Below are 18,302 nucleotides of genomic sequence, written 5' to 3' on the forward strand. Positions count from 1 at the left end.
GCCTGGGCTGGGCCAAGCAGCACACACAAGCCCTGACCCCCATCCCCTAAACAACTCTCTCAAGGAGACATTTAAAAGGAATTACAATTGTTTGTTTACTCTGAGTTAGGTGCACTGGAGAAATATCAGCAAGAGATTCTCAGGAGCTCTAAACAACAAAAGACGAACTTTACTGGCAAATTTAGAATATCAGAGAAACTTTGTCAAAAGGTTTAATACAACATTCAATTAACAAGAAACACTTCTAATAACATTAACTTTGCTCATTCAATTTCCCAAACTCTAAGCCTGTTCCATTTTAGGTTACTCAAATTTTGCAAGAAGAGGGAATAAGAAGAAGACAAATAAGATTTAGAGAAGCACACACACACCTTGTAACCCCTGGATTCCAGGACATTTCAGAAGGAAGTTCCAAGAGGATCCAGGGTCAAGATGTGTGCTTGCCTTGTGGTCAGCCTTCAATACCCCTTGTTCTCCCTGGGCCCTTCCCCCAGGTGGGGCTTGGGCTCATTTGGTCCCTCAGGAGCTGGGCTGGGGCTGCAGAGGTGGCTGTGGAGCATTGCCTGTGCTGTGCCAGGGCCTGGCAGCCACTGCTGGGCTGGGATAGAGGCTCTGGGGGGATTGGGGTTCCAGGGCAGGGCAGGGCTGGGCTTCCAGGGCAGGGCAAGGCTGGACCTGCCCCTTCCTCCCCCACACACAATAAATGTTTTGAGCCAACAATCTCCTTCAGTCTGTCACAACAGGGAATGTTGGAGGTGGAAATCCCATTTCTGGCCATGGGCACCTGGCTGAGAAGCACAGTTGTTTTCCATAGGAAGGAAAGTATGGACCCCCAGTGTTTGGAGAGCCTCACGAGGCCAAGGCCAGCCAGACTTGTCAGGAATGGCAGATTTTGTCTGGAATGAGTCTTTGGATTTAGGGAATTTTTTAGGTGGAAGCCCAGTATCAGCCATGGGCACCTGGAGAAGCCGGACAATTCTTTCCCACAAGAAGGAAAGCACAGAGTCTTTCCCAGTGTTTTGGGGATAGCTGAGAGGTGACCCTTGTAAAACCATTGCCAGCCATACTTGTCCTGGAAATATTCCTGTGGGAACAATCTCTGGATATAAGGAAATTTGAAGGAGAAATCCTAATTCTGGACCTGGGTGCCTGGAGGAGAAGGAGAGTTCTTTTCCATAGAAAGGCAAGTACAGAGCCCCAGGGTTTCATTAGCAGAAGAGACCCTCAACAGGCCAAGGTCAGCTGGACCAGTCAGGTGGCCTCTGGGACAGACCATTTCCATGTTCCCTTGGTCTTATGGGGCCCTGCAGTATCATAATGGTACCTTGATTCCATGCGGTCCAGCAGTGTCACAATGGTCTCCGGGGTTCCCCAGGCCCTACAATGTCACAGGACTCCTCTGTTCCATGAGCCCTGCAATGTCACAATGGACCTTGGGACCCTGGGGGTTTGCAATGTCACAATGGTCTCCTTTGGCTCCACAGTGTCACAATGGACCATTGATGACAGAAGGCCCCTCTGTGTAACCATGGAGTTTTGGTTCCATGCAGCTCTGCAGTGTCACAAAGGCCTCTTGGCTTCACGAGGCCCCACACAATCACAATGGTCCTCTTGGTTCTGTGGGGACGCCACAGTCACAGTGGTCTCACTGGTTCCATGAGGCTTCACAGTGTCACAATGCTTTGCTTATTCCATGGGGTCTCATAGTGTCACAATGGTCTCCATGATTCCATGAGTCCCCTCAGTGTCACCATGGTCCCTTGGTCTCACAGGGCCCCACAGTGTCACAATGCTCCCTTGGTTCCATGGGCCCTGTGCTGCTGCATTCCCCCCTCCCCTTCTCAGCCCGCCCTGCCAGCTGAGAAATGCTCCTTGGGGCTCGGCCTTGGCCAACAGCCCCTGGGCTCAGCTCCTCTGCAGCTCATCACAAACACTGTCTGCTCCAGGCACTGCTGCTGCCCAACCAGCTCCTGCTTTCTGTAGCAGCAGCCCTGGGAACTGGTTTTGCTCCCTCCGTGGCACAACATCCCTGTTCTCACCCTGCCAAAGAAAACTGTTGGTGCCAAGTGCGGCCAGGATGAACCATTGCTGGGACTGAAGCCCCTCTCTTGGGGCCCTGCAAACAGCGCTCCAAAAGGAGCCCTTGGAGCTCTCCTGGGCCAGTTCTCAGTTCATTTCTGGTTTGATTGCCTGGATTCTGTTTGGTTTTGTTGTTGCTTTGTTTCCTTGGTGTGCCTGAAGTGTCCAGTCAGGAGCAGAGTGACTCTTGCCAAGGAACGTTGTGCTGCTGTTGCTTAATGTTAAATCTGGTCTTTGCTGCTCCCTTGCTGGGGATTTTTTCAGCGCTCTCAAGGCCTCGTTGGTACCAGGGTGAAGGAGCCCTGGCCCAGGCTCTGGCACTGGGGGACACGGGGACGCTGCCGGGGGGTCCCTGTCCCCCTGTGCCACCCCCAGGGCCCCGGCCCCCAGTCCCCGTGTCAGGCTCTGGGGTCGATCTCGTGGAACATCCTCTGGGGGAGGCTGCGGCGCCGGGGGCGGGAGGACCCGGGGGGACAGGGGACCCCGGTGTGCACGAGCAGGGTTGGAGTGCTCTGGGGGGAACTGTGAGGGGGGCTGGGGCAGAGTGACCTCCCCAGTGACCTCACACAGCTCCTGTGATGTCACACAGCCATCTGTGATGTCACACAGCCATCTGTGATGTCACACAGTCCCCTGTGATGTCATACAGTCAGCTGTGATGTTACACAGCTGCTCTGTGATGTCACAGAAGACTGATATCAAAGAGTCACGCTGCAATGTCACAGTTTGTTCTGTGATGTCACAGCCTGCTCTATGATGTTACACAGCCACCTGGTGATGTCACAACCCACTCCCTCATGTCACAGAGCCACCCTCTATGATGGCAAGATCTGCTCTATGGCCTCACACTATGATGTCACAGGCAGCTGTGTGACGTTACAATCCCTTCAGTGATGTCACAAAACCCTCTCTGAGATGTCATAATGACACTCTGGAATGTCACAGCACACACTTTGACCTCACAGCCTGCTCTCTGATGTCAAACAACCACACCATGATGTCACAGCCCACTCAGTGATGTCACACAGTTCCCTCTATGATGCTGTAGCTTCTCAATGACCTCACACAACAAACTCTATGATGTCATAGTCCAATCTGTGCCCTCACACAGCCCACTCTGTGCTGTCAAACAGCCCCTTGCTGACATCACAGCTGCTCTGTGCCTCCATGACACAGCCCCAGAGGAGCTGCTGGGACACAGCCCCCTCTGGGACATGCCACAGCCCCTGCCAGTGCTGAGCCCCTGGGAGCTCTGTCTGTGCCCTGCTGGTGTCCCTGAGGGGCCCTGGCAGTGCCCCAGCCCTGCTGGGCTGTGCACAGGAGCTGCTCCTGGCCAGAGCTGTCTCTCTGTAGCTCTGCTGCCCTTGCCAGGAGCTGCCTCTGGGCCAGGAGCCCGGCCCAGCTCAGCAGCACAGACACAGCACAAGGACTTTAATGACCCTCTGGGGCTTTGGTGCTCTTTGCATCAGACTCAGTCCCTCAGAGTGTGCTCAAAGAACTTCTCAGGGACTCAAAAAGAGAGTGAAACACTGAAGTTTCTCATACTTTAAATAGATCCATCTGAGGGACAGGACTGAGAAAGTGTCCCCAGGTTCCAGGTAGAGCAGAACACTGGTGGCAGTGATGACAGCTGGGGACAAGCAAGGCAAAGGTGTCTCTGGTGCTGAGCAAACCTGCACCTCTGTCCCGGCAGGCTGTGGGCATCCCCCGGCTGCCCCACCTGGCTGGGCCCTTCCTTTGCTGACAGCTCTGCCTCCTGCCTGCCCCTGCCTGCCCACACAAAGCCTTGGGCTGCTCCAGGCTCCTGCTGGGGGACGTGCTGCACCACAGCCCTGCCCTGGCAGGGAAATTCCTTTCTCCTTGTGTCCACTCTGGGCCTCCCCAGCTGCCCTTGGTGCTATTATGTCTTCTTCAGGCTCATTACCACTATGAAGAAACACTCCAGCCTCTCTGAAACCACCCTTCAATCCCTCCCAGGCTATTCCTGTTCTGTCCTCAGTCTCCACCCCGCTGAGCACAGAGCCCTCGGCCTCTCCCTGCTGGTTTTGTGATGAGGCCTCCAAAGCCCATCTTGGGAGATTTTTGGGTCCTCTCCAAGGTCTGTGAAAGTGGAAAAATAGTGATCAAAGTTATTTTCTCCCAAATCTTGCAGTGACAAAACAGGGGTCAATATCTCTAAACTGAATGAGGGTGCATTTACATTTTTTAGAAGAGGAAATATTTTGCAGTTATGAAAGTGACATGAAACTTCAACTGTTTTTCCAGAGAAGGGGATTCCCCATCCCTGGAATTGTCCAAGAGCAGGAGCTTTGTGCAACCTGATACAGTGAAAACCCCTGCCCTCCCCAAGGACAGAATTCCTGTAGTGTGGGTTCTCTGATGTGCTGGGTGCCCTCACAACGCTTCTGACCACAATGCATGCTGAGGGCAGCCAGGCTGCTGCAGGGGCAGTGCCCTCACAGCCATCACCATGGCAGCCCTGTCCCCTGGGCCTGGCTGTGCCCTTTCCTCTGCCCCTGCCTTGGCTCTGCTGGCATGAAGAGTTTTGTCATTGATATCTTGTCCCCAAATTGCTGGGGCCGATGGCTTCCCAGTCAGGCTCCTGGAGCAGAAGTGGCTTTTCAGAGGCCAGCCAGGAATGAGCCCTGAGGCAGCAGCTCTGCAGTGGTGGCCACCAGGCCGGGCTGCCAAGGGAGGCTTCTGGCCATGGGCTGCAAGCAGCTGCTGCTGCCAAGGTGCCTTTGGTGCCTCAGGCTCTCCCTGGCCCAGCTCCCAGCACGGCACTCTGCCCTTGTGCCCGAGGCCTTCCCTGTGCTGGGGCTGGCCTGGGGCTTTTCCTGCAGCGGGACCTGCCCTGCTGATGGCACAGGAAAGGCAGTTCCTGCTGGAGCAGGAGGCTCTGCCTGCAATGGCCTCCAACAACTCCAGCAAGGCCCTGTTTGCAAAGCCCCCAGTGGGAAATGAAGGAGGCGGGGGGGGGTCACGCTGATTTTGGGGTGAATATTGCAGAATCCAGCCTGACTCCTCCATCCCAAAGTTCAACATCCTCAGAGGGAGCTGAAGCTGTGACAGTGCTGGAAAATCCCCAGAGTAAGGAACAACCAAGTGACACCACTGAGAGCTTCTGCAGAGCTGCTGAGTTGGCCCAGCCTGGGCACACCTGACTGACAGGGCAACACCTCAGACTAGAAAAGCCCCATCCCAAATTTTAATGGCAGCATCCCCTGACATTTCCCTTCCTGGGGTGTGTGGAGATTCCTCCCTGCAGTCGGGACACCCCTCAAGGTCACTGCTTCAGGCTGAGCCAAAGGGATTTGCCCATTGTCATTGGTCTGTGGGAGTGACATCAATCTCTCCTTAAAAACAGCTTCTTTTCCTTTAATAAAATTGCTTTGAAATCCCTTCTGAGTGCTTTCTATAAATGAATATTATATAATATAATATGGTACAACTCCTATACCTTGGACTAAATATTTCTGATTAAGATAAGATAATTTTGTCTAATTGTTACCATAAGAGATAATAGAAATTTTTTATAAATATATATGCTTTTTCATCCTTAATCCTGTGGGACAAATGCTAAAGGTTAAATTTCACCTTGATAATTCTTTACACATGAACTCTGTAAAAGTCTGAGGCTGGGATTGGAGCCAGCTGCTCCAAGGCTCCTCTCACAGAAGGAGATTACAAAGCCTGGAGGTCCTTGGGGGTATTTTTCTGTGGATATGAGAGTCTGGTCAGTGACAGAGAAAGCCATGCTGGGCTGGGAGATGGAGCAGGAGAGAGGGGGAAAGGGGCACTGACTTCATCCTCACCTGCCTGGCTGTCCCAGGGCATTGTGTCAGTTTGAAAAGACAGGTGTCTGCTAAGGAAGGCAGGAGACTCCCTTGAAATGGAAAATGTTAATCCCTTCACTTGGAATTATAATTTTCAAAACAAGAGGCTGTCAAGCAAAGTCTATGGAAATAGGAATGACATTTCTTCAGAAGGAAAATTAAAAATACAAATGCAGTAGTACTAAAAACTACTTACAGAGTAAGAATATGACCTGACACCCTGTGGGTCAGAGTGTTGGTAGCACTCCTGTTAAATGGTGGCTGCAGTGCTCCTGCAGGGACAGGTGTGGTTCTGTTGGAGCCGTGATCCTGTAGAAGGGTGGAGTTTTCCTCTGAAGGTCCAGTTGTGGCGTCCATTGGCCCGGTCTTCCTCTGGGATCCAGTGGAGCTGAAAGCTGCTCTTTGGGAATCTTGTGGGAAAAGGCTGTCTCTGATGTTCACATTCTCAGATTATATCCAGGTAGGAATGCTTGGCTCCTCCCTCTGGGCAGATCTTCTCACAATGGGATGTTGGAATTTTTATCAGTGACACTCAATGGCCCATTAACAGAAGATATCTCCCTGGAGGGAGGATTCATGTGGAAGAGATAAAGTAAACTGCTCAATTAACAGATGATAATTGCCCCACCTTTAACAGAGGGTAATTGAATACACACCCAGCTAAACCTGAGACACTGTTCCAGCCTTGGAAAGCAGGATTTGGTACCAGGATTCTTTAGGGAATGCAACCCTGATTGAAGGCAGAGATAGAATCTCCAGAGCCTGCAGCCAGAAATGGACAGTTGTGTCATACTCATTTCAACATGTCCTCTTTTGGAATTATTGACTAATGATTATTTGCTTTGCCTACCTAATATTTTTGTAATTTTTTGCAAATTTGCATTATCTAAATTACACTGTTCCTTAAGTTAAGTTGGTGTCTGTGTCTTTGGTGCGGGCCCTGCCCACTGGCGAAACAGGGCCCAATCCTGCCTAAGTGTTACCTGGGGAGACAAAACCCTCACTGCAAATGTGCCCCCTTCCTCCTTGTTCCCCCCACTTCATGCACTGATCATGATGTCCTATGCTCTGGGGTATCCCTGGGGTCAGCTGGGATCTCCTGTCCTGGCTGTGTCCCCTCCCAAGCTCCCCCACACCCTCAGCCCCTCCCCAGCGTGGCCGAATGAGGGGCAGGACAGGCCTTGGCTCAGTGCGAGCTCAGCAAGAACAAAACCATCTCTGCGTGCTCAGCCCTGTGCTCAGCCCCCGGGCCCGGCATTTCCTCCACTGCCACCCCGGAGCCCCCTTTCCCACCCCTCTGCCCCACGGCCGCCGCAGCACCGGCTGACAATAGAAGCAATTCTGTGGCAATTCCAAGTTTCCTTGGTTCCTGCACAGCTCCAGCTCAGCTGCTGGCAGGTTACAATTAAAGAAAAGTGCAAATTCGGCCCAATACAGATATTATTAAAAGGAAGGGAAAGCTCTGTGTAGCTGTCACAAAGGTGACAGGGATGAAGAGAATAATGATTCTCACATTTGGAAAAAAACCAAGCCTGGGAATTCAGTAGTTATTTGGGAATTTAGCTACTTGAGCTGGGCTTCTTGTGGGACTTTTAGCAGCCTTGTGTTCCTCACCATGTGGTGAATGAACCTTGTCAGTCTTGCTGGTATCATTTGCTCCATTTCCACCAGTGATTTTAACAAACTTTTCAAGTAGGGACAACAAAGTATTTTCTTTACACTCCAGTCCCACAACAGCCATTTTCCTCATCAGTTCTCCCATAGGTCGCTCAGAGGAAGCTGCATCCAAGTTTCCAAGAGTTCCTCCAGAGAGACCCACAACCTCCTCAGAGGAAGGAACCATGCTGTTGTCAAAGGCAACTGGGGTAGAAGAACAGTGCCCTGAACTCACTGTGCCAAAATAATTTTGCAATCTGGTTAAGAAAATATTAGAGAGATGCCATTTGCCCTGGAGCAGGGCAAGTGTGACATTGTCCCCTGTGTGTGTGTGGCCTTCCCAGGGTGGGGGTTTCACACCTGAGCCAGTTTGGGTAAGGGGGGTGGTGTTCACCCCCTGAGCAGGGATTCCCCCACTGTTTCAGGCTGCAATGTAAGATGGAACCAAATGCATGTTTTCAATGCCCATCTTCATCAACTGCTATAAACAGGTGGGGCAGTGTTCTTGATCTCTTCCATGACTCAGCCCTGATCACGCCCTCCAGGGGAGATATCTTCTGGGAATGGGCCATTGGGTGTCACTGCAGGACTGATCAAATTCCATCCTCCCATTGTGGCATGCTCCGCCCAGGGGGAGGATCCAAGCATTCCTACCTGCATATAAGCTGAGCCTTGCAACACCAGGAGCAGCTTGCCTACTGGATTCCCAGAGGACAACAGCTCCAGAACCACAACTGGACCTTCAGAGGAAGACCTGACCCTTCTACAGGATCACTGCTTGGACAGAATCATGTTCATCACTCCCACAGGACTGCAGCCACCATTTAATGGGACTGCAGCCACCAGCCTGACCAGCAGGGTGTCGGGTTATATCCTGACTCTGTCAGTTTAAGGCAGTGATTCTGCATCATTGCCTTGATCTTCATTTTCTTATTAAATTGTAATCCTGGTTTAGACCCTCCCCAGGTTTGCCTTCAAACAAGTACAAAATTCAATGTACTTATCCCTTGTTTTCTTCTCAAAACAGGATTTTCCATCCCATAAACTTGGCCAGATGGAGGAGGAGGCTGTGAGGAAGAAGAAGGTGCCCCAGGAGCCCCAGGCAGGTGAGGAGGAAGTCAGTGCCCCTTTCCCCCTCTCTCCTGCTCCATCTCCCAGCCCAGCACAGCCCCCGGCTGCAGGACAACCCTGCTGCCAACCCCGTCCTGCTGGGGATGCACTGGGGGGATCTCCTTCCCCTTCCCTCTGGCACGGAGGCAAATCCCATCCTCTCCTTGTCCTTCCTCCCCCAGGGAAGGAGCTGAGGATGGAGGCCAGGGAGGACAAATCCCCACAGCAGAACCTCGTGGAAGAGGCCATTTTAAATGGCTCCACAGTGCAGAATTCCAACGTGGAGTAAAAGCCCCAGAGATCCCACAGAAGGAGGGGCTCAAAACCCAGCCCAGGGTGTTCTGAGGAGGAAAGACCCACCCTGAGCCAGGAAGGTGGACAGAGCTTCAGCCAGAGCTCGGAGCTGGTGGCCCATGAGCAGCTTCACGATGGGAAAAAGCCCCCCAAGTGCTTGGAGTGTGGGAAGAGCTTCAGGCAGAGCAGCACCCTGATCAGCCACCAGATGATCCACACTGGGGAATGGCCCTACGAGTGTGGGGAGTGTGGGAAGGGCTTCAGCTGCAGCTCTGCCCTCATCATCCACCAACGCATCCACACTGCGGAGAGGCCCTACGAGTGTCCCCAGTGTCGGAAGAGGTTTCAGACCAGCTCTGATCTCGCCAGGCACCAGCGGATTCACACCCAGGAGAGGCCCTTCCACTGCCCTGACTGCGGGAAGAGCTTCAAGCACAACTCCACCCTCCTCACCCACCGGCGCATCCACACTGGGGAGAGGCCCTACGAGTGTCCCCAGTGTGGGAAGAGCTTCACCCAGAGCTCTCATTTTACAAAACACCAACGGAGCCACCGGTAAATGAAGCCCTGCAAGTGCCTCGATTGCAGGAACAGCTTCATGCACCACTCCAGCTTCATCCCCCATGGGAGAACACACATTGGGAAGAGCCCTGGTGGTCCATAATCCCTGTGATCCATGCTGGGAAACACCTGCTTCTTTTCCTGCCCCTGCCAATGACATGATGTGAGATGGAAGAACGTGAGGGTCTGGCCATGGCCATGTCATTACATTCACTCCTACCTCAGGTCATTGCCAGGGGCAGGAAAGGGACTCTCTCCCCCTGAGGAGAAGGGTGTCCTTTCCAGACAGGATGAAATATGTGGCCAGGCAGAGACAGCTGTTGATGTTGTAGTTTTCCCTGTAAATCCTTTTTCTTATCCTTTCTGTTGACAATATTCTTTTTATTTCTATTTGTTCCTTATTTGGTTGCTGTTCCCAATAAATTGTTCTTATCCCAGCCTGGGATCTTTGCCTTTTGTGCTTTCCATGGGAGGCGGGAGGGCAGCGAGGGCAGCGCGATTTTAGCGGGAGCAGGAAATTGGGGAATCCCATTCCTGAAGCCCGGCCCGTGGAAACCGAGCATCCCAGCTGGTGCCAGCCCTGGTGGCCATGGCAGCAGCCTTGGGAGCGGGTCCCTGGCTGGGGCTGTGGGAACCTCTTCCCTCTGGTGCCCAGGGACAGGAGTGGAGGGAGCGGCTGCAGCTGAGTCGGGGCAGGCTCAGCTTGGATGTCAGGAAAAGGTTTTTGGCCAGAGGCTGCTGGGGCCCTGGCCAGGCTCCCCAGGGAAGGTTCCCAGCTCCAGGGCTCTCTGAGCTGCAGCAGCGTTTGGCCAGCGCTGCCAGGCCCAGGCTGGAATTGTTGGGGTGTCCTGTGCAGGGCCAGCAGTTGGACTGGAGGATCCTGATGGGTCCCTCCCAGCTCAGCCAATTCTGTGCTTCTGGCATCCCATCAGCCTGGGGATGGGGGCTGCCAATGGTTGCCATGACAACGGGCTCTGGCTGCAGGCCTGAGCTGGTGTCCATGGCAACCACCCCTGGCATGGGGTCTCCATGGAGCTGCCAAGGGACTGAGCATAGCAAGAGGGGGCTGGTGATGGTTTCCATGGAAACTGACCACAGCAACAGGGGGCTGGGGATGGTTGCCTGCTCAGGATGAGATTTTTCACAGGCCCTCAGAGGGGTTCCATGGGGACTTTCCAAGAGTCTCCAGGCTGTTCCAGAGCTGGAATGTCACAGGCAGAGACAGGGGCTCCATGGAGACCATCCAGGGCTTTCTGGGGATGGTAAAGAGCCCTGTGGTCAGAGGCAGTCACAGCCATTCCATGGTGACATCCCAGGGCACCTTGGGCTGCAAAGGCACCCATCTGTCACAGGCACTCACGGGGGCTCCACGGTGACATCCCAGGAGTGCCCAGGCTGCCAAAGAGCTGGGATGGCCCAGACACTCACAGGGGTTCCTGTCATGGCCACAGTGGGAGCTTCAGGCAAAGTTTAATATTGGAGAAGCTCCTGTTTGCTCTCAAGGTTCTGAAGGAGCCCCAATAGATCCCCAAATGTCACCTTTGAGTCAGAGATGACACAGACCCAGATCAGAAGGCTAAGGGCTAAAACCACCTGTTTTTCCCTCCTCTTCTTTTATATCTTGGTTTGCTAAAGGTGGACCTCATTGGTCATTTAATCAACACATTTCATGATTTGTCTATTAAGACAACACTTCAGTAAACAACTTTATGGAAAACTGCCAACCTATTTCAAACATTGTCGGGGCACCAGTTATTGATGTTTGTTTTATGTTGGGCCTTTGTGGGCGCTCCCTGGATGGGGAAACCCTCCTGTAGCAGTACTGTGCCAATTAAAAGGAGATGCATGGGACTTTTCCAGTCTTCAGCTTCTTGTTTATTGTTATCTTATCTAACGATTTGCATGTGGTGCACACCAGGCTCAGTGCGCTGGAAAAGCGCCACAAAATTGCCCTAAAATGTACAGTTTCAAAGTTTTTTAAAGTTGTCTCATCCAATTAACTCTTAAAATATACATTATTTCTACTTATTTACCAATAACTCGTACCTTGACTGTCAACATAACCTCCACACTGTGCTTTCCTTGACCAATCACCATGTACCACCAACACTGCAAGAAATGGAGCAGATGGAGAAGAAGACAGGGACTACACCCCAATTCCTCCATCTTGCTTCCTATCTACACCATACTAAAAATCCCAAAACCTAAATTTCTCACCCAGGGAACATAGTGTACTCCCCTCTAATCTATTTCACACTTTGGTAAATTCTAATCTGTCTCAATGTCCTAGAAGTCCTCTCCATGGGCGAAGGTTAAAGGCAGTTTTTCTCTGGGGGTCAGGATGCCTCAGAGCAGACAGAAATATTCCCAGTGCCCTGGATTCCCCCACATTTCACATAAAATCCTTTAATCTTTAATATTTTAAGTTACCCAAAAATGATCAGTAAAGTAAAGTAAGAAGGAGAAGAAATAGAGAACAACAGAAAGACAGAAGATCCATAGAAAGACACACACATGGGTACCAACTGCTCAGGTTCCAGCATCGCCAACAGAGGAACCCCAGCAGAAGGCAGGATCCACACCCTGGGCTGGCCTCGTGCTCCGGCTTTTAACCCCCTGGGCCTTCATGGCCTCGCCCCTGGGGTGGGACTGCCTGTTGCTTGTCCAATCAGAGACAGGGTAGCACCAGCTGCTGGTGTGTGATTGATTGATTGACAGCTGGGCCAATCAGAGCTGGGTTAGCACCGCCCCTGCTGTGTGATTGACAGCTCTGCCAGGCCAGGGCTGGGGGCGGGGCTCTGTCCCACCACAAACCAAGGCCTGACCCGGCCCTGGCCCCACACGGGCATTCCGAGCATCCCAAGGTGTCTCGGGACATGGATCTCATCCAGCCTCTGACAGCGACCCCGGTGACACTACGGAACCTCATGGAGCCATGGCTCAGTTGTGACAATGGAGATCCAAGGAAACGATGGTGAGACTGTGCAATCCAGGAATCATGGAATCAAGGAGACCATTGTGCAAATCATGGGCCCTATGGAAGCAAGGGTCAATGATCAAACAGTGGGGCCCATAGAAACAAGGAGCCATTGTGACACAGCGGGGCCGCATGGAGCCACGGGAACCCTGTGATTCTCTTGGCTCTCATGAAACCAAGAACCCGTTGTGACATTGCCAGACCTCATTGAAACAAGGATTACACTGTCACAGTGTGGGCACCCATGAAATCAAGGGGACAAGGGACACGTCTGCCTGGCTTGGCCTCCTGGGGGCTGTCTGACAGGTCTCACTGAATTTGACATGTCAAGGGCAACTTTCCATCTGACCATGAAGCACTGGGGCTCTGTGCTTTTATTCCTATGGAAAAGAACTGTCTTTCTTGTCTAGGCACCCATGGCCAAAATTGGGATTCTGTGTCTAAAATTCTCTATATCCAAGGGTTTCTCCCAGACAAAATCTGCCCAAACAGTCAAGTCTGGCCAGCCTTGGCCTCTGGTGGCTGCCTCTCATCTGCCCCTGTACCACTGGGGCTCACTTGTTTCCTTCCTATGGAGACCACTCTGACACTGCGGGGCATTGTGGAATCTGTGGGACTCTTTCCTGCAGTCAAGGATCTGTGTAGGGCAGCTAAAGACCATAGGAAGGACTTATCTTGTTTTAATGGCCTAATGAGGGCCATGTTAACAGCACATGTGTTAACCCCCTATGATTTAAAATATATTATGACCATGTTGTTGTCACCTACAGAGTACACACTGTGGAAAGGGGGATGGAAGTGTTTACTAAATCAATTAATAGCAGACTATGCTAATAATGAGGCAAGGACAGAATTGACAATCAGCCATCTAGCTGGAGAAAGACAACACAGCCTACCAGATGATAAAGCAGCAGGTATCCCCAGAGAAGGATTGGATGATATCAAAGAGATGGCTTTGAAAGCTTTAATCCAGGTACTGGATGGTAGCACCCCCAATTTGGACTACCTTGGGTGGCTGCAGCTAAAGCTTTAGGACAATCAGACCATCCTGGGTGCCTGTTGAGTAAGCAAACCAATGCTGCCTCCCTCACATTGAGTGGCTGCTCTCAGACACAGAGACCATCAGACACGCCACCTTGCAGAACAGCGATAGAGTTTTTACTCTGGGCACATGGGCATGGCTGTGTAGACTCTGAGGGCATGTGCTGCATGAACCTCTCCAGCCACAGCGAGTCAATCCACAAGAGCATTCAGGTACTGAAGGAAGGGTTCAAGAAGCTTCAAGTGGAAAACAAAGATTAGTTCAAAAACCTCTTCTAATCCAAGGGACTAAAGGGTTGGATGATGTCTAGCTGAAACAGGACTATTGATTCTCTTAGTAGTTGTTATTGTATTGTTAATTGTCCCTTGTTTTTTTGGATGCTTTTAGAAAGTCTTACAAAATTCTTTCAGTTCTGTATTTTTGGTAAAACAGAAAGGGGGAAGATACCCAACACAGGATCCTCATGGACTCCATGAAGAAGAGAATTGGAGGCCAGGATGGCACAAAAACCTCTCAGACACTCAGTGTGGGAAGGAAAATCCTTTAAAGTACCTAAAAGTATTCTTAAATCCATAAAGTACCTTAAAAACCCTGAGTATTTCAAGGCATTAATGAGCCCCAGTGAGTATCAGTACAAAGCCCTCCAGGGACTCATTAAAGCAGATAATTGGGGCCATGATTGCACAAATTTCTTATAGGGTCTGTATCAAAAGGGAAACACCAAGTACCTTCAAATAACTGAAGTACCCTGAAGTATTAATGAGCCCCAGTGAGTGTTGTTACTGACAAAGCCTCTCCAGGGACTAATTACAGCAGATAATTGGAGCCATGATTGCACAAACCTCTCAGAGACTGCAAGGCAGAAGCCAAAGCCAAAGTCCTTTGAAAAACCTGCAGTCCCTGCAGGGAGCATGAAGGAGCCCCCAGGGCCATTGCTGAGCAAGGCTCCCCAGGGACTCCTTGCAGCAGATCCTTGAGGCCACTGGGATGTGGGCTAGGGGGGGATGCTGAGGGCAGCACAAGGGGCTGACAGTGCCCAGCCTGGCTGGGGCTGGGCCAGGAGGCCCCAGGGCCTCAGGACAAGGTGTCTCCTCCCAGCCCTTGCTGGCACAGACCCTGCTGTGCCCCAGGGCACCAAGACTTGGCTTCTCTCTGTCCCCACCTGTCATCACTGCTTGAAGTTCTCTGCTCTGCCTGGGGCCTGGGGACACTTGCTCAGTCGTGTCCCTCTCTGGGACCCATTAAAAGTCCAAGAAACTTTGGAGTTGGATTCTGCCTTGGAGTTCTGCAGAGGTTTCTTCAGCTCCCTCTCAGGGACTGATGTTCAGGGCCTGAGCACAAAGCCCCAGAGGCTGATTAAAGTCCTTGTGCTGTGTCTGTGCTGCTGAGCTGGGCTGGGCTCCTGGCACAGAGGCAGCTCCTGGTCACCAAGAAGAGCTTCAAAAGCACATTTCTCTGGATGAGCAGCTCTTCTGCCAGCCCAGCAGGGCTGGGGCACTGCCTGCAGCCAGCCCGGGCACAGCCCAGAGGCACAGAGAGCTTCAATCAGTCAGGGCTGGGAAGGGGCTGAGAAGTGCCTGGGCACAATCACTGCCAGCCCTTGGCACAGGAACCTCTGGCTGCAGGACAGTGCAGCTGCAGCTCCTGGAGCCATCTCCTCAAGCTGGAACATGCCAATGCCTGCAGGGCCTGTGAGTACATTCTCTGCTTGTCTCTTGTGCAGAGCAGCCAGGGGTGCCCAGGGCTGTCCTGCAGAGCAGGGTCCTGCAGCCCAGGGCGCTGTGCTGGGGCAGGGACTCTGCTGCCTGCCAGGGACAGCTCTCAGCCAGCCCTGGCAGCTGCTCCCAGCACTGGGGGACAAGATCTGGGTGGGGGGAGACAGCTGGTGAGGCTTGGAAGTGTTCTCCTTGTGTGGGGAGGATGCTGCATTGTTCAGGACTGATCCCAGCATGGCATTTAACTGCAGAACATTTTCAGGTAGATTATACAGGGAGCACAGTAAGGCAGGGGCTGCATAAAAGGGAAAATCCTGCTTTTTATTTTACTGCTCTGGGTTGCCTGGATGTGAAATAGCACATAGATATTCATCTCTGATTTCAGGCAGTAAAAAATAAAAACCATTTCTCTTATATCTGAATAAACTGGGCAGTTACTGAGATGAGCACAGGGTCCCTTAAGGCAACATCTGTTTTGCTTTTCCAGCCTCCTCAGGGTTGCTCTGACGTTGCCATTAAAGCCTGCAGAGCCAGAGCTGCCCCTGGGCAGTGCCTGAGCTGGGAGGGCTCTGCAGGGCAGAGCTGAGCCCCCAGGGCTGGGCTGGGCTCTGGCAGCACTGGCAGGGCCCAGCCCTGGGCACAGGGAAGCAGCTGCTGGCAGGGACAGCTCCAGGCAGCAGAGCCCTGGGCAGGCAGTGGGGGGAAAGTGCCCCCAGGCTCTGCTGGGATATTTCAAGTCCTCTCCAAACCCAACTATTCCATGATTACTTTTTTTACAGGTCCCCTTGCCAAGACAGAACAAATGTCCAACAGCAGCTCCATCAGGCACTTCCTGCTGCTGGCATTGGCAGACACGCGGCAGCTGCAGCTCCTGCACTTCTGCCTCTTGCTGGGCATCTCCCTGGCTGCCCTCCTGGGCAACGGCCTCATCATCAGCGCCGTAGCCTGCGGCCACCACCTGCACACGCCCATGTTCTTCTTCCTGCTCAACCTGGCCCTCGCTGACCTGGGCTCCATCTGCACCACTGTCCCCAAAGCCATGCACAATTCCCTCTGGGACACCAGCAACATCTCCTACACTGCATGTGCTGCTCAGCTCTTTTTCTTTATGTTCTTCATCTCAGCAGAGTTTTGCCTCCTGACCATCATGTGCTACGACCGCTACGTGTCCATCTGCAAACCCCTGCACTACGGGACCCTCCTGGGCAGCAGAGCTTGTGCCCACATGGCAGCAGCTGCCTGGGCCAGTGCCTTTCTCTATTCACTGCTGCACACAGCCAATACATTTTCCCTGCCCCTGTGCCATGGCAATGCCCTGGGCCAGTTCTTCTGTGAAATCCCACAGATCCTCAAACTCTCCTGCTCTAAATCCTATCTCAGGGAACTTGGGCTTCTTGGTGTTAGTACCTGTTTAGGACTCGGATGTTTTGTGTTCATTGTTTTCTCCTATGTGCAGATCTTCAGGGCTGTGCTGAGGATCCCCTCTGAGCAGGGACGGCACAAAGCCTTTTCCACCTGCCTCCCTCACCTGGCTGTGCTCTCCCTGTTTGTAAGCACTGCATTGTTTGCCTACCTGAAGCCCCCCTCCATCTTCTCCCCATCCCTGGATCTGGCCCTGTCAGTTCTGTACTCGGTGGTGCCTCCAGCCCTGAACCCCCTCATCTACAGCCTGAGGAACCAGGAGCTCAAGGCTGCAGTGTGGAGACTGATGACTGGATGGTTTCACAAATATTAAACTGCTGGACAGTTTCTCTAAATCAATTGAAATAAAAGCCATCTTCTATACTTCCTTTTAGTTTGATTGTGGGGTTTTTTTCCTTTGGTTTAGGTTTTCCATATTATCCACAGAGAAATGTCACTTTTTGTGCTATTTCTCATTCTCTTTCTCTCCACCTTCCCTGTGGCCACAGACTGTGTCAATGAGGGGCTGCACTCTTGGTGGCTTTAAAGTAACTAAAGGATGTCCAGGCAGAGTTTTCTGCAGAGATGCCCTTGTGTTGCCTTCTCTGGAGCTGCAGCAGCAATGTCTGTGTGCAGAGCTGGGGCAGATCAGTGCTGGCCCAGCAGCTGTGCCCAGCAGCAGCAGCAGCAGCAGCACTTGGTGTTGCCAGTGCTGCTGCCGTGGCCCTGCCCCGCTGCCCTGGTGGCCCTGGTGTTGCTGCAGGGCCTGAGTGCTCTCGGGGCCGGGCACAGCCCTGGGGGTGGCAGTGCCGGGGCTGCAGCAGGGACAGGCCATGGGCACTGCTGGGGCAGCGCTGACGCCTCAGGCCAGGCCCTGGGGGCTCCAGGCTCCTTGCCCAGGCTCTCTCAAGAACACGGCCAGGCCAATGCTCAGTACAGAAACCCCCGTCAGCAGCCCCAGGCTGGCCGTGGGCAGGCTGGGGGCAAACAGCATGGCTGGGGCTCTGCAAGGGCCCTGGGGCAGACGGGAAGGAGCAGCAGAGCAGGGGCTGATCCATGCCCAGTGCGCTGCACAGCCCAGGGCAGCGTCCCAGAGCGTCCTCATGCAGCTGCCAACAACATCCCCCCTCTGCAGCCCTGGCCTCTCCCCCAGCTCACACAGGTACCCCATCCTTGCAGGCACAGACACGGCAGCACGGCCTCAGCAGCCCCTGTTTGCATTGCACACAGCAGGGCCAGCACCCCCATGCTGTTGCTGTGGGGACATGAAGCTGAGGGAGCACAAATGCCATCAGCCCCTGGGGCCAGCAAGGCCTGGGAGACACCAGGGAAACCACTCAGCTTTGTCCTGGCCTCTGCACTCAGCCAGAAAGTTTGTTCCCATCAGCTGGGAGTTTCCTGTGCCACTGCAGACGCTGTTGCTCAGAGCCAGGGCTGCCTGGCAGCCACCCCCAAACTGCCCTCAGCATTTCCTTGGCTGCACCTTTGCTTTCTTTACTCTTTCCTAACTCAGATTTCTTCCCATTGCCCAGCCCTGTTCCCTGCCCTGCAAAGAGCCCATCCCTGGTTGCCCTTTCCTCTCTGGCCCCACTCCCCATTGCAGTTCCTGGCTTGGCCCCATGGGAACGTCC

At 52.9% G+C, this 18,302-nt stretch overlaps 2 protein-coding genes across 2 annotated transcripts in view; both read left to right on the forward strand.

The window, feature by feature from the left end:
• Positions 1–18,302, forward strand: part of LOC143692686 (uncharacterized) — a 513,344-nt gene that overhangs the window by 17,858 nt on the left and 477,184 nt on the right. Inside the window, exon 2 of the mRNA XM_077172930.1 lies at positions 9,286–9,530. Within this exon, the coding sequence (XP_077029045.1) occupies positions 9,286–9,530 (245 nt within the window). The remainder of the gene's footprint in view (positions 1–9,285; positions 9,531–18,302) is intronic.
• On the forward strand, positions 16,073–17,005 carry LOC143692591 (olfactory receptor 14I1-like). The gene has a single exon (XM_077172842.1). The coding sequence runs from the start codon at positions 16,073–16,075 to the stop codon at positions 17,003–17,005; it is 933 nt and encodes a 310-aa protein (XP_077028957.1).

Source organism: Agelaius phoeniceus, assembly GCF_051311805.1.
Source record: "Agelaius phoeniceus isolate bAgePho1 chromosome W unlocalized genomic scaffold, bAgePho1.hap1 SUPER_W_unloc_2, whole genome shotgun sequence".
In the NCBI taxonomy this organism is placed as follows: domain Eukaryota; kingdom Metazoa; phylum Chordata; class Aves; order Passeriformes; family Icteridae; genus Agelaius; species Agelaius phoeniceus.

Coding starts and splice junctions, on each gene's coding strand:
- LOC143692591 (XM_077172842.1), top strand. CDS start 16,073: ATGTCCAACAGCAGCTCCATCAGGCACTTCCTGCTGCTGGCATTGGCA.